At 54.2% G+C, this 13,678-nt stretch overlaps 2 protein-coding genes across 5 annotated transcripts; both read left to right on the plus strand.

Annotated features, from left to right (window-relative positions):
• Window positions 1–1,937: 1,937 nt before the first annotated feature.
• LOC108399265 (zinc finger protein 764-like) lies at window positions 1,938–4,965 on the plus strand. Of its 4 annotated transcripts, none has more exons than XM_017663942.3 (3): window positions 1,938–2,145; window positions 2,299–2,412; window positions 3,177–4,965. In XM_017663942.3, exons 1-3 carry the CDS (start codon window positions 1,950–1,952, stop codon window positions 4,091–4,093), a joined length of 1,227 nt encoding a protein of 408 aa, XP_017519431.1. In that variant the 5' UTR covers window positions 1,938–1,949; the 3' UTR covers window positions 4,094–4,965. The 4 variants fall into 4 exon arrangements, with proteins under 4 accessions (XP_017519431.1, XP_017519432.1, XP_073071410.1 ...); XM_017663943.3 differs by having other exon boundaries at window positions 3,180–4,965; XM_073215309.1 differs by having other exon boundaries at window positions 1,950–2,412.
• A 1,561-nt stretch (window positions 4,966–6,526) lies between these two features.
• On the plus strand, window positions 6,527–12,402 carry ZNF768 (zinc finger protein 768). The gene is made up of 2 exons (XM_017663939.3): window positions 6,527–10,212; window positions 10,495–12,402. Exons 1-2 carry the CDS (start codon window positions 10,125–10,127, stop codon window positions 11,922–11,924), a joined length of 1,518 nt encoding a protein of 505 aa, XP_017519428.1. The 5' UTR covers window positions 6,527–10,124; the 3' UTR covers window positions 11,925–12,402.
• Window positions 12,403–13,678: the final 1,276 nt, after the last annotated feature.

The following is a 13,678-nucleotide window of genomic DNA, read 5'->3' on the forward strand; positions in this document are numbered from 1 at the left end:
AGATCTTGGAGAGTTATCAGGGCAGAACATCAGTTTTGAATCTGTTGTGTTTCAGATCAGCCACTCAGAAAAATTATACATTTGGAGGGGGTCAGCAGAAGGAGAATCTTTGGGTGTTGTTAAGACACTGACCTGGTCTCTGAGCCTGTGGCCAAGGCTCTCTTTACCAGGCCTTTCCCATGGCCATAGTCTATACCCAGCCTAACATCTGGCACTTAGGCAGCATCGTCATCCCTACCCTGAGTGCAGTCCTGCACAGCTATTATCTTTCCCATGGCCCAGTGCACTCTGGAGAGGGACCCTTTTCCTGTAGCTGGTGTGGCATCTGCTTGCCCCACAGCAAATACCTCTCATGTTACCTGCTGACTCACACAGGCAAGCTGTCCTACTTCAGCCACGGGCCCACCAGTAGACCCATCAGCCTCGGTCCACAGATCTCAGGGGCTGACCTGACCCAGGGTTGCAAATTCTGCCCAGGTTCTTCCCCAGGAGGGTCTAGACTCCCCTGTGAGTTTCCAGCACTACCCAGAGCTCTTTCAGGCCTGTGTGTAATAGATACCACTTGAAGGGTAGACATTGGTAGGTGACAAAATGCCATGGCTCTTAATAGAAACTTCCTGTTTTTTCTTTTGTCCTTCATGAGCCTGAGAGGTTGGGAGCCAGCTAGGGGTGGGCGGAGTCCCTGAGCAATTGCATCCTTACCCTTTACAGACTTGTCTTCTCCTCTCCTATCTCTGCTGTGATCCACTGTTTATATCTCCAGCTCCTCTGGCTAGGGAGAAGCATTCACCTGATAACAAAAAAAGGGAAGACCTTTGGAGGGAAGCAAACAGAGAAAAGCTCCAGACTAGACCCCAGACCTGCTGAAGATGTGAGTGCATTTCCATGAAGTGTGTGAAATGCTGTGATTGATTTAGCTGGCCAAAAGAAAAGTTATCAAGTCTTCTGAGAGCAGGGCCTGTGGGAGCACAGAGTAGGCAGTCAATAAGAGGGAGGTTTGGAGGTAGATGTATAGAATTGGTGCCATTTAGTAAGATAAGGACCCTACGAGGGGCAAGTTGGGGGAAAAGGAATGAGTTTAATTTGAGCCATATCTAGCCTGAGGTGCTTGTGGCCTGTCCATGCAGGGCCAAGGTAGCAGGTGGCTCTGTTCATCAGGAGCTCAGGAGCCAGGCTTGAGATAGAGGTAAACAGATGATAGGGAGGCCTTATGCAGGGCCTCTGGCTGTAGGTGAACTTGTAGAGGGCGCTTCCGGTCTTTCTCAGACCTTACCTGACTCCCCAGCTGCCCCCACCATCTCCTGAAGTAGAAGCCCCCAGAATTTCGAACAAGCTGCCAATAGAGAAGGTCCTCTTTTATTCACTACATTTTTCTTTTTTCTCCTCAACATTGGGAAAAGTCACCCACTGACGGGCTGAAAGCCGATGATAAACGGCCCGGCTACGAAAACTAACGTCCGAATTCACTGAGGCAGGGCGGGCAGCTCGAAGCTGGACCTGCAGTCTCCCGGGACTGACCTTCCGCCGCGCTAGTCCTTCCTCCCAAGCGGGGCGGGGCTGGGGCTGCGCCTCCCGGCGCGGCGGGTGCGCCAGTGGAGGCGGCGGCTTCCAGGTGAGGGGGCGCCGGGCGCCGCGCTTGTAGCTGTCGCGGCCATTTTGATTGAGGGCCCGAGACAAAGCAAACTGGAAACACGGGACTGGCCTCGGCGGGCCTCACTGCGCGGGAGTGAAGTTCGTGAGACCGCGTTGCTGCCGTCTCTTAGGGGAGGCGTTTTCCAGGTCGGATCATCGGTGTACGTCTACCACCAGCAATTCCTGTTGAGCCCCTGCTCTCTCCGCCTCTGCTCCCCGACTCCTGGCCCAGGTGGGGCGGTGTTCTCCACGGGAGGCTCCGCGGCTCCGGGCCGGCGAGGGGCCGCGCTGGCCTGTATCCCGGGCTGGCACTTCCCATGGCGTCACCTGTGGCTCCGCTCCCCACGCGGGAACCAGACTTGGCCGGGCGCAAGGGGAGGAAACCTGAGCCCGTGAGCTTCGCGGACGTCGCCGTGTACTTCTCCCGGGAGGAGTGGGGGTGTCTGCGGCCCACGCAGAGGGCCCTGTACCGGGACGTGATGCGGGAGACCTACGGCCTCCTTGGCACGCTCGGTGAGAGCCGTCCCTGCGCGCCGGGGCCCTCCTTCCCGTCCCCACCGCCCAAACTCTGTGGCCTGCACATAAGTGGGATGCCCATGTTCCGGGGACTCGGGACTGCGTGGAGGCAGCCTCCCACCAGTGTAGGGTTTGGTTCTTCTTTCCCAGGTTTCAGAAGTACCAAGCCAGCCCTCATCTCCTGGGTGGAGGAAGAGGCCGAATTGTGGGGTCCGGACGCACGGGATCCAGAGGTGGGAGAGTGTCTGACAGAAGCAGACACAGGTGAAGTAGTCAGGACTCTGTGTCACCTGACTTCCTCTGGGCCTGACCCATCCCGTCACCGGCCAGCTCCTTAGCAGCTCATCAGTTTCTTCTTTGAGTTGCTTCCCCAGCAAGTTTGTTATGCCTGGCCTTTGCCTAGCTTAAGGATACAGACTAGAAAGGGGCACCTCTGCTTGGGTGTGGAGCCCTGGCATTCCTGCCCCTCCGTTCCCAGCTCTGGGGAATCTGAGTGCCGGCACATCTAGTTGGCCTGTATGCTGTTGAGTGGCACATCATCCCTCCTGCTGTTTTTCTACACTGTAGTTTCTCTGCCACCTCCTGTATGTTAGTTTCTGTTAGGCGTTCTGTAGCAGCCTCCTTTATCTTGACTTCCATTGTTACTTCTCCAGTTCATACTGTCAACAGTGCCCAGCCCTTCTGCTCTTGTCAGTGCCAGCCACGGTTATGCCTGTCTTTGTGATTTTCCTGCTGTCTGGAGCATCCTTAAGCAAACATTCATCCCCATGGTCCAGCACAAGCTACCCTCCCCCATGTCCCCAGCTCTAAGGTTAGAAATTACTGTTTCTCTGTTCCTTCTCTCTCTGCCTCTGCATGTGAGAAAAAGGTGTCACTTGTAGCCTCTACTTCCCATACCAAGCTGAGTTCCAGAGGCAGCAGTGGCTCCATAGGTGGCCATTATTGAAGAAGCTTCTCTGTCACCATATGGGGTGTGGGATTCAAGGACCAGGATGAGCCAGGTTCTGAGCTCTCTGTTTATCTCGCAGCAGATTCCAGAAACAAGGAAGAGAAAGAACAAAGAGAAGGGACTGAGGCCCTGGAGGAGATCCTCTCTGTGGACTCTCGGCCTCCTGGACTGAAGGCTCTCAAACCCTCTTCTGCAGGGCTCCTTTATGGTTTGGAGCAGCCACGTAGGGTGCCTCGCTGGGGTCGCCCCCCACTCTGTGCCCTTCCCCCTGTTCCAAGGGCAGACCAGCGTCACGGTTGCTATGTGTGTGGGAAGAGTTTTGCCTGGCGCTCTACCCTGGTCGAGCACCTATACACCCACACAGGTGAGAGGCCCTTCTGTTGCCCTGACTGTGGTAAGGGCTTCAGCCAGGCCTCCTCTCTGAGCAAGCACCGGGCCATCCACCGTGGGGAGCGGCCTCACTGCTGCCCGGATTGTGGCCGGGCCTTCACCCAGCGCTCTTCCCTCACCACCCACCTACGGGTACACACAGGCGAGAAACCCTACTGCTGTGCTGACTGTGGCCGCTGCTTCAGCCAGAGCTCTGCCCTCCACCAGCATCAGCGGGTCCACAGTGGCGAGACCCCCTTCCCATGCCTGGACTGTGGCCGTGCCTTTGCCCATGCCTCAGACCTACGGCGCCATGTGCGCACCCATACGGGCGAGAAGCCCTACCCGTGTCCAGACTGTGGGCGCTGCTTCCGCCAGAGCTCCGAAATGGCTGCACACCGGCGCACCCACAGTGGTGAACGCCCCTACCCCTGTCCTCAGTGTGGCAGGTGCTTTGGCCAGAAGTCAGCTATGGCCAGGCACCAGTGGGTGCATAGGCCTGAGGCTGGGGGCCATAGGGGTCGAGGTGCCAGTGTGTTGCCTGTGCCCCTGGCTCCTGACCAAGGGGACCTGGACCCACCAGTGGGCTTCCAGCACTACCCAGAGATATTCCAGGAGTGTGGGTGATTGCTTCAGATAGGACAAGGCAAAGGCTGAAGATCTAGACATTGCCTGAGGCCCAACCTGGGCCTAGGGGCCTGAACCTCTTTGGCAGCTCCAGGAAGGTCACAGAATTCCTGGCAAGAAGTGGGCCTCGGGGATGGGGACTGTCTTATCTTAGGCCCTCACCAGCTTGATCTGCTGTTTCTTGCTTCCTATTGTCACAGACTCTAGAAGCCCCCTTTGCTGAGTTAGGCCTGAGGTTAGAACCCCCATTAAACCTCTACTGTGGGGAAGAAAAGGGTATTTTTCAGAAGTATTAGGAGGATTGAGATAGAGAAGAACTTTGTTTTACCCATTGTCTTTTTACTGCAGAAGTTAAAATGGGTGACCATGTGCTGAATCTGACCTACAACAGCCTTTTTTTTTTTTCTCAGCCTGCATTTAAAAGTGTTATGAAATAATGGCCAGCATTTAAAAGTGTTATGAAATATTGGTTAAGATTTACAAGTTCAGATATTTTACACATAAATCCAGGTTTCTGGCCTGTCTTGCTGAATCCAAAGATTTGGCAACTTGACCTGAGATCCCACAAAACCACAAAGTGTGGGAGCCCCCTTTGGATGGAGCTGGAGCCATGTTCTACAGTTGAGCATGCCTGCCACTCCTTACCTGCTCCTGACCAGCATCAGCTGGCACTTGTCATAGCTTGTGCGTGTCTCTGGCAAAGCAGACCCTCCACATCTGGCATTTTCCACTCATGTACATGACCTTTTGGGGTTCTGTTGTCATTTGCATTTGTAAACTGTAGTTGATGGCATTCAAATATTCCTGAATCAGGGAGTCAGGTAGAGCACATATGTGAAAGGGTGGCAGAAGTAAAAGCAGGCTTTATTTTAGATCTTCGTGTGTATTGCATTCCATGGTTCATAAGAGTGCTATCTGTCCATCAACTCATTTCATGCTTCTTACTGCCTAAGGGAAGAAGCATCTTGCTTGGAGAGGACAGCCCAGTCAGGAAGCGGTGATAAGGACTATCTTCTGCCCCAAACCAGCTGATATCTGCCATACCACAGCACCACTCTCAGCTGACCAACAGTCCTGGTTTTGAAGGGGAAGGCCCTGAGAGCACCTGCCTCTCCTCCTTGGGCCTCTGGGAGAACCTTATGGCTCAGGCCTTAGCCACCCTAGACCCAGCCAGGAGGGCCTCATCACACTTTTGAACTGGAAGAGATCTGCAGCTGGGGACACTGAGACTGGGGAAAGCTAAGCAACTTGTCCAAGGCCATATGCAGTGAGACTCCAGGGTTCTGGGTTTACTGCTGTCTTTACCACACCACTCCCGAGATCCTTGCCAGTGTCTCAGCCAGGGTTCTAAAGGCATCTGCCCACTCCCTGTGATGGCACCCAGGCACTGACCTGGACTAGGGACAGCAGCCCAGTGTCAGTGAAGCCCAGGTATAAGTTGAGTGACACAGCTGCACAGCCAACCAAAGCATGGAAGAAACCAGCCTTAGATGAGAATTCCAGGGTGAACAATAGCGAAGTTTGTTAATCTACTTTCTTTTGGACCTGCCATCATGCACAAATGGGGACTTGTTCTTAGGGTTAGTGCCAGAGGGAGCTGAACTCATCTACATTCCCAAGCTCTGCACAGAATCCCTCCCCTGTTGCCTTGTGACTCCATTGTCTGTCTACAATGAATTCCTTTGTAGTCAGAGTCCAGCCATGTCCAGGTGATGGAATCAGTCCGCCATGGGCTGATTTTAGATTTTCGGCAGACTGCTTCCTGCCTCTGATAGGATACCCTTCACCTCAAGGAGTAGAGGCACAGGCATATGCCCTCTACTAATCTGTGTGCACTTGTTTTCACTCAGCTCGGCCCCTTGTCTGGCCTACCTTAGGAAAAAATCAGATCTGTTAACCTGGAGAAACTTCAAAAGGAAGAGAAATTTTGGGGAAGAGATACCATTCAGGTGAGGTAATGCACTGACTTGATTCCGACCTTATCTTCAAATCTAACCTCAGCAAGACCTCTTTTATCCTAAACCTTACTGGGAGGACTGGCTTATGTGCCACTGTGTCACAAAGGGGATGTGGGGTAAGAAGAGGCACCTTGGCAGTAGGAGGTAACTTGGTAGCTTTTAATTCCCTAGAGAAGCCAGGGTACAATCCATTCCCTCCCATAACCCTCAGCGCTGGGAAAGCCTGGCCTGTAAATCCAGTTAGCTCAGACTCAAAGCTGGATTTGGACCCAGCCCTCAGTTTGCCAATTAAAGGTACCATAATTACTACTTTCTCTGAGTGCTTTGAAATTTGCAAGGCTTACTTAGGGCCCCCAAACCAGACCCAACTCTGCTTCCTGCCCTTGTGACCCAATTTTCTAACAGGTAATCAATTACTGAATGTCATGAAATGCTTAAGCCTCAGCCTCACCCCACTCTTAGCTCCTCATTTCCTGGCTTCCACCAAAGGTAGGGCTCCCTTTTATCTGCTGTCACAGGTCTTTGAGGCTCAGACCCTGAAGCAATTTAAAGGCAGGAAAAGGGTTTTCCTAGGGCTTCATTGGTGTACCGAGAGAAATGCTTGCTGCACTGGACAGAATGAGCCCCGTACGCATGGCCAGATTGAGAGGTCAAGGCTGTGGCCACATGACCCATCACTATTTTGTCCAAGCTGTGTAAGTAAGGTTAAGTATTACTTTGCTCCAAAGATCCCTAGAAATTTTTTGGAATATTTACGTACATCTTGCTAGGAACAGAATGTGCAAAGATGTTTATGACCCAAAGAGGCTAAAATCTGCTGTAGGCCAGTATTTTTTAAAGTAAGGCTTTTCTGCCACAGAATCATATGCAGTATATCTTTAAAATGTAGCTAGCTCCCTGGGCCCTGTCCCTAGCCTACTGAATCAGAATCACCAGGGATGGAATCTTTGCCTGTTAAAGCTGGAAAGAACCATGGCTCTGAGCAAAATGTTACTTTCTAGCTACTCTTAGTTTTGCAAGGGTAGGGGTTGATCTCAGAACTGTGTCATGCTGGGGGATGACCTAGACATACACACACAGACTCACATTTCCTTTGTTCTTCCCAAGGGGGCTTATGCATGCTGGTCTCTTCCTAGGTATCTCAGACCTTGAATATACAGGGGTATCTCTTGTATCTACAGAAGCCCTCTTGGAGGACTTGTCCTTTGCATGCAGGAAGGGAGCAGTTTATGCAGGGGCCCCTCTCATGCCGACAACCTTTGTCAGGGCTCTTGAGTGCAGGCCCAGAAATGTGGGCCAAGTTAGCTGGACCATAGCCTTGGCTGCACATTGAGTAGCTCTGCCCAAGGCTGCTGCTCACCAGGGATGTGGACAAAGTGGCCACCCAACTTGGAGCAGACACAGGGCTCCTCCTCACCAAGTCAGGGCAGAATAAGGTCATTAGACTCCTGCCTTGGAGTAGTTGGTGCTAGGTCAATTTGGAACCCTCATGAGAGGCTTCCCTGTGCTTAGAGCTCCTCACTGCTGTGGGTATGTGTCAGGCAGAGGCTGGCTGCCTCTTGAAGATCCATTGTATAGATAGGACTGGTGGAAGAGGCTGCCTGGAAGTCAGCTACTATTTTACTCTAGGCACTAGTGAGACTGAGTTTCACTTGCACAAACTCTGGGGCCAGAGAAGCTTGAAGCCCTGGCTCAGCTTTTGCTACACCTGGAGCTTGTGGCCCATGCTGTGAAGAGTGCAGGCAATGGGCCATGTCAGAGCTGTGGATAGGGGCCTTGCCATACACTTCACAGGGGACTGCTGCTTTCCTGTGTGGACTGCCTGGTGGGTAAGCAGGTTGGAGGTCAGAGGAAAGTGTCTCAGGAAGGAGATACTGTCTCTCATTTGTGTAAGTGCTTTGGGAATGATGGGAGCAATGGAGGGTGGGGGGTATCCCAGCCCAGCTCTTCTCATAACCAGTGTAGTTGTAGGGTCTTTTGACTGTTTGTGCCCCTTACTGTTGCACTATGTGAGCCATTCTTCACAAAGGTGTTAGGACATATGGACATTGGAATGGAAGAGAGGCATGGAGCTGGAAACTGTTCCACTGGAGGACAGAAAAGTACTCTCACTTTATTTGTAGGAAGATATTGTCTGTGATTCTATTCGTAAACTCTACTCTCCTCACTTGGAATTTTCCGAATTCTCATTCTCACCTCTTTTCAGGAGAATGAAGGTGCCATCGTTCCTCCTAATCAATTTCTTTCCTATATTTGTCTTCGGAAGGCAATAGGAAAACACAATCCATGGCTTCTGCATGACACAGGGAGATTTGGCTCATTCATTGTCAAGAATGCTACCAAACCAGTTTCAGCAGCAAAGGTAGAAAAGGGACAAGAATTGGATCTTACTGAATTGTCTTTTTCCTTGATACAAAGCTGCACTGAGGGCAGTGTTCTCAGGCCCCTTCCTCTGCAAGCTTCTTTCAAGTCAGACTGGATTGGAGAGTTCTTAGCTGCCTTAAAGGCCAGATGGTTCTCTCAGTCCACTTTCCTCCTGAACTCTCCCACCCTCACCTGGAAGGAATTTCCATAGGATCCCTGCCTTCCTGGGAGAAAATTCAGGAACCAGGGACTCAGGCTCCTAGGGACTGAGTTAAACTCTGTTAGGGGAAGATGGAGGGGCGAGACAGGGTAAAAGAAAGCAGCCTCCTCTCTGGGAGGATCCCCTGACTGTCCCTTAAGCACCTGGAACCAGTGAGAAGGAAAATGCTGGGAAAGGGAGTGTAGGGGAGACCGGTGATGGAAGGTGTTTGTCTTCAGATTCCTTGGCTTCAGAAGGATAAAACATAATAAAGGGTAAACGGAGGCGGGAAAAAGTTCTGAAAGCACAGAATCGCCCAGCAAGGAGACGCCAGAGACCTTCCTCCCACTCTTCCCGCAGGCCCTTCTGGATGACAAGGAAGGGCCCGCGCACCCTCTCACCAATCAGAAAGGGGCCTGGCGTTCCCTGGTGACCATTAGCGCCTAGCAGTTGGCATAGTAGGAGGTGGCGGGACGGTGAGAGCACAAGTTTCACCGGCCAATCGCTGAGCTCCCTAGGAGGTGGGGGCGGTGCCCCTGGAAACCTGAGGTGGGGCTGCTTCCTTGGCAACCAATGTGGCCCTTCGGAGGGAGGAAGGTTGGCTATTAAGAAGAGCAGAGAAGGGAGGGGGCTCGGAATAGTTGGGGTGGGTTGCGCCTGTGTGGGTGTGTGGAGTTCGAGTATGGGGACCCAGATTCGGAAGCCTCATGGGCCCAGGGTGGGGGGCCATCCATCCAAGTTCCCGAGGCGCCACCGGAGATGACCCCATGGCCCGGGAGGGGAGGGGAGGGGAGACAGACACCGTCCCCGCTGACGCCGGGAAGCGTCGCTCCTTCTCGCTGACCTTGGTCTCGCTTGTTGCCTCGCCCTTGGCCATAGGCACTGAAGGATGTAGGGTTCGGGAGGCAGACAGATAGGCTCCCGGGCGGACGAAGACCTAGGACATAGGCACACAAACTGACTTAGCCTTTCCCGCCGGCTCCAGGGCGGCCCCTCATCCCTCACCTCAACACCGGGGCCCCCCAGCCCAGGGTTAATGCCAACGAGTTTCCACCTCCAGCCGCTCCTAGAGAGGCCACTGCGGAGCTAGCGGGGGAAACTGGCCGCGGACGGACACTTCCTGTGCGGCGGAGGAGGGGGTCGGATAGCCGCAGCCCAGCCAGGGTCTTGGGAGCCAGGCTGCGGGGTCTTGGGCGGGAGCGGTATCCGGGAGCGCAGGGCCAGCCGTGAAGCCTCCCATCTCCGAGGCCACGAGGCGTGGGGGCCTGCGAGGGCCCCCGGGCAAGCCGAGACTTTGCGGGTGGGGGCGAGGCCGCGGGTAGGGGAGGGGCAAGGCGAGCCGGAGAGGCCCAGGGTCAAGACGTCCGGTCTCGGGGGCCGGGACTGGGAGCCGGGTCTCGTGGGCGGCACTGAGCAGGCCCTTGGCGGGCCCGGGTTTCTGGGCACTCAGGTCGGGTCGCAGGATCATCTACCTTCGCCGCCGCCGCCGCCGCACTGGGAACCGGCGGGGATGGAACGGGAGGCGTCGCCGTGGGGCCTCGAGTCCCGGGATGTACAAAGTCCTGACAAAATGGGGAGCCCGGAAGGGTCTCTCAAAGGTGAGGGAGTGAGTGCCCCTCCGAGGAGCGTGCTTGGGAGCGGGAGAATGGGCTGTGGGCCGTGGGAGGGGAAGAGCCGGGGGCTTGGACACCTGGGACTTGGAAGTGATAGGGGCGGCGGGGACTAGGTGTCCTGGGTCGGCTGAGGGGAGGTGGGAGTTTCAGCACCTGCCCAAGGGCCAGCGACCCTGTTTAAGGTGGAGGGAGAGGTTTGTGGTAGTAACCAAATGACCGTTCAGGCCCCACGCAATCCGGGTTTTCTGTAATTTTCTGATCCTGCAGGCAACATGAATGAGAATGAGGAAGAGGAAATTTCTCAGCAAGAAGGCACTGGGGACTATGAAGTGGAAGAGATACCTTTTGGGCTTGAACCCCAGAGCCCCGGGTTTGAGCCTGAAAGCCCTGGGTTTGTGCCCCCAAGCCTAGAATTTGCACTCAGAAGCCCTGAATCAGATTCTCAGAGCCCTGAGTTGGAACCCCAGAGTCCTATGTATGAGTCCCAAAGCCCTGGATATGAACCCCAGAGCCTGGGTTATGAGCCCCAGAACCCTGAGTTCAAAACCCAAAGCCTTGAATTTGAACCTCAAGGTTCCAAATTCCAGGAAGGTGCAGAGATGCTTCTCAATCCCGAGGAAAAGAATCCCCTGAGCATCCCCTTGGGAACCCACCCCTTGGACTCCTTCACGCAGGGCTTTGGGGAGCAGCCCACAGGGGGCCTGCCCCTAGGACCACCTTTTGAGATGCCCACAGGGACCCTGCTAGCTGCACCGCAGTTTGAGATGCTCCAGAATCCCCTGGGCCTGACAGGGGCCCTTCGGGGTCCAGGCCGGCGGGGCAGCCGAGCTAGGGGTGGGCAGGGCCCTCGGCCTAATATCTGCGGCATCTGCGGGAAGAGCTTTGGGCGGGGCTCTACCCTGATCCAACACCAGCGCATCCACACCGGTGAGAAGCCCTATAAGTGTGAGGTCTGCGGCAAGGCCTTCTCCCAGAGCTCTGACCTCATCAAACACCAGCGCACCCACACGGGTGAGCGACCCTACAAATGTCCCCGTTGTGGCAAGGCCTTCGCTGACAGCTCTTACCTGCTTCGCCACCAGCGCACCCACTCTGGTCAGAAGCCCTACAAGTGCCCGCACTGTGGCAAGGCCTTCGGCGACAGCTCCTACCTCCTTCGGCACCAGCGTACACACAGCCACGAGCGGCCCTACAGCTGCCCTGAGTGTGGCAAGTGCTACAGCCAGAACTCATCCCTGCGTAGTCACCAGAGGGTGCACACTGGGCAAAGGCCCTTCAGCTGTGGCATCTGTGGCAAGAGCTTCTCCCAGCGGTCGGCACTTATTCCCCATGCCCGCAGCCATGCCCGTGAGAAGCCTTTCAAGTGCCCAGAGTGCGGCAAACGCTTTGGCCAGAGCTCTGTGCTGGCCATCCATGCCCGCACGCACCTGCCAGGCCGCACCTACAGCTGCCCCGACTGTGGCAAGACCTTCAATCGTTCGTCCACGCTGATTCAGCACCAGCGCTCCCACACAGGGGAGCGGCCCTACAGGTGTGCTGTGTGCGGCAAGGGCTTCTGCCGCTCTTCGACGTTGCTGCAGCACCACCGGGTCCACAGCGGGGAGCGGCCCTACAAGTGCGATGACTGTGGAAAGGCCTTCTCACAGAGCTCTGACCTCATCCGCCACCAGCGGACCCATGCAGCTGGCCGGCGTTGACCTGGGGCTCTGTTGGTTGGGAAGGTGGTGGGCAGAAGAGAAGGGGGCAGAGAGAGTTAGAGAAACTTTAAGAGAAGATGGTGGAAAGGTTGGAGAAGAATGGAAGAGTTGAGGATTCTTGGCGGAGAGGGGGCCAGGGTGGAGGAAGTTGCATTCCCTGGATACTTATAGGAACTAGGCTATCAAGAGGGGTTGGAGAGAGGCCAGACAGGCAGTGGGAGGCTCTGGGAGAGATCCAGAAAGAGGTCAAGCAGAGAGCTGGACTCAGCAGCAGCATGCCCCTTGGTGGGTGCCTGGCTTGGCAAAGTACTAGATGGGTGGTGGGCGGGGAGGGATTGGGTTAAATTAGAGTGGGGTAGCTTAGGTTGGTAGCTACTGAGACCCCTGTTGAATCAAGAAGGGGTAGGTGGGGTGGGAGTGGGGGTCCTGGGGTGAAGCCTGGGCCTCTGAGTGCAAACCCCATCCTCCCTTGTCTTCCTCAGGCTTTGGAGCCCCTGAATTTCAGTTCAATAAAAACCTTAATGTCGTAAAAGAAACTTGTCCTTAAAATGTTTGCATGGGCAGTGCCCTAGGCAGTGGAAGACACTAGATCTGCAAACAGCCAGTGAAGTCAGGGCCTTGTCTGGGAAGTGCTTTTATAGTCAATGTTTCACTGGAATCTTATCATCTGAGGCTCAGAAGACATATCTGAGCTTGTATCTGCCCAAGTTCAAGTCCCACGCTTTGAATGCTGTACAAACAGGGGGCCCAATGTGGGAGATGTGAGAAAGCCCTTGACTTTGTGGAAACTCATTTTCCCAGACACGGGGTCTGTCCTTGGGCCAGAAAACAGACTATTCTTGTCCAGGCATAGAGCCTGTGTTCTATCTCTCCCTGGCTCCAGCACCCAGCTGAATCATCCTTTGCCCCCTTCCCAGCTGGAGCCTCTGCAATTCCAACCCACAACAGGGGCCACATATTGGACCACAGCTCTGCCTCCTTTTTAGTACCCCTGTACCTCTTGGGACCACCCTGCTACCACCCCACCTTTATCCCACTTTCCTTTCCCGTCTGAACCTCAGTGCTTCTAACACTTGGCCCCTCAGGAAAAGATGGGGGATTGGTGCCATCAGTGAGTCTGGGCGATTCTGGGGTGTGGCCTGTCATGACTTTAGCTGAGGAGAACAGGCCACAGCTTGAGGAATCACCCAGCTGCAGGTATGTCTTGAGATGAATCCCTATTCTTAGTAGCCCTGACTGCCCTGTCAAGGTTTTTTCCTTGTATTTCACAGATACGGAACATGGATCTCACAGCCTTAAGTGACCTGCTCAAAGTCACTCTGTGGCTAAGAGGCTGATGAGACATTCAGATGTCTGCCTGGCCCCACCTGTCTGCAGCAGCTTGGCCATACAGGCAGGTGGAGAGCCTTGGCTCTACGGTGTCTTGGGCCTTAGAATCCTACATCACCCCCGCCCCACACCCACCCTCAGGGCCTTATAACTTGTCAAGAACAAGTAACTTCCCTAAGCACATTTCAATCCAGCCTCATGATCTGCAAGCTCTGGACAGGGCCTTAGAGATCAGGTAGTCCAATACAGTGCAGTAGTGTTCAGTGGCTTTCAAAGTTTTAATTATTTTTGGAAGTAGAACATTATTTTTCAAATGAAATCTCAGTCTTTCAAAGACCTTTGTAAACTTCATGCACATTTTTGTAAGACAGCCTATCACATATAATCTCAAATATTAAAATACTCCAACTCCCAAAATTAATATA

The sequence above is a fragment of the Manis javanica genome, chromosome 10 (genome assembly GCF_040802235.1).
Source record: "Manis javanica isolate MJ-LG chromosome 10, MJ_LKY, whole genome shotgun sequence".
Taxonomy (NCBI): Eukaryota; Metazoa; Chordata; class Mammalia; order Pholidota; family Manidae; genus Manis; species Manis javanica.

What these genes read in the sequence shown, in the direction of transcription:
- LOC108399265 (XM_073215309.1), top strand. Translation starts at nt 1,950, where the DNA reads ATGGCGTCACCTGTGGCTCCGCTCCCCACGCGGGAACCAGACTTGGCC. An exon ending in TCTGACAGAAGCAGACACAG is followed by an intron (nt 2,413 to 3,176) that starts GTGAAGTAGTCA and finishes TTTATCTCGCAG; the next exon opens with CAGATTCCAGAAACAAGGAA.
- ZNF768 (XM_017663939.3), top strand. Translation starts at nt 10,125, where the DNA reads ATGGAACGGGAGGCGTCGCCGTGGGGCCTCGAGTCCCGGGATGTACAA. An exon ending in CCCGGAAGGGTCTCTCAAAG is followed by an intron (nt 10,213 to 10,494) that starts GTGAGGGAGTGA and finishes CTGATCCTGCAG; the next exon opens with GCAACATGAATGAGAATGAG.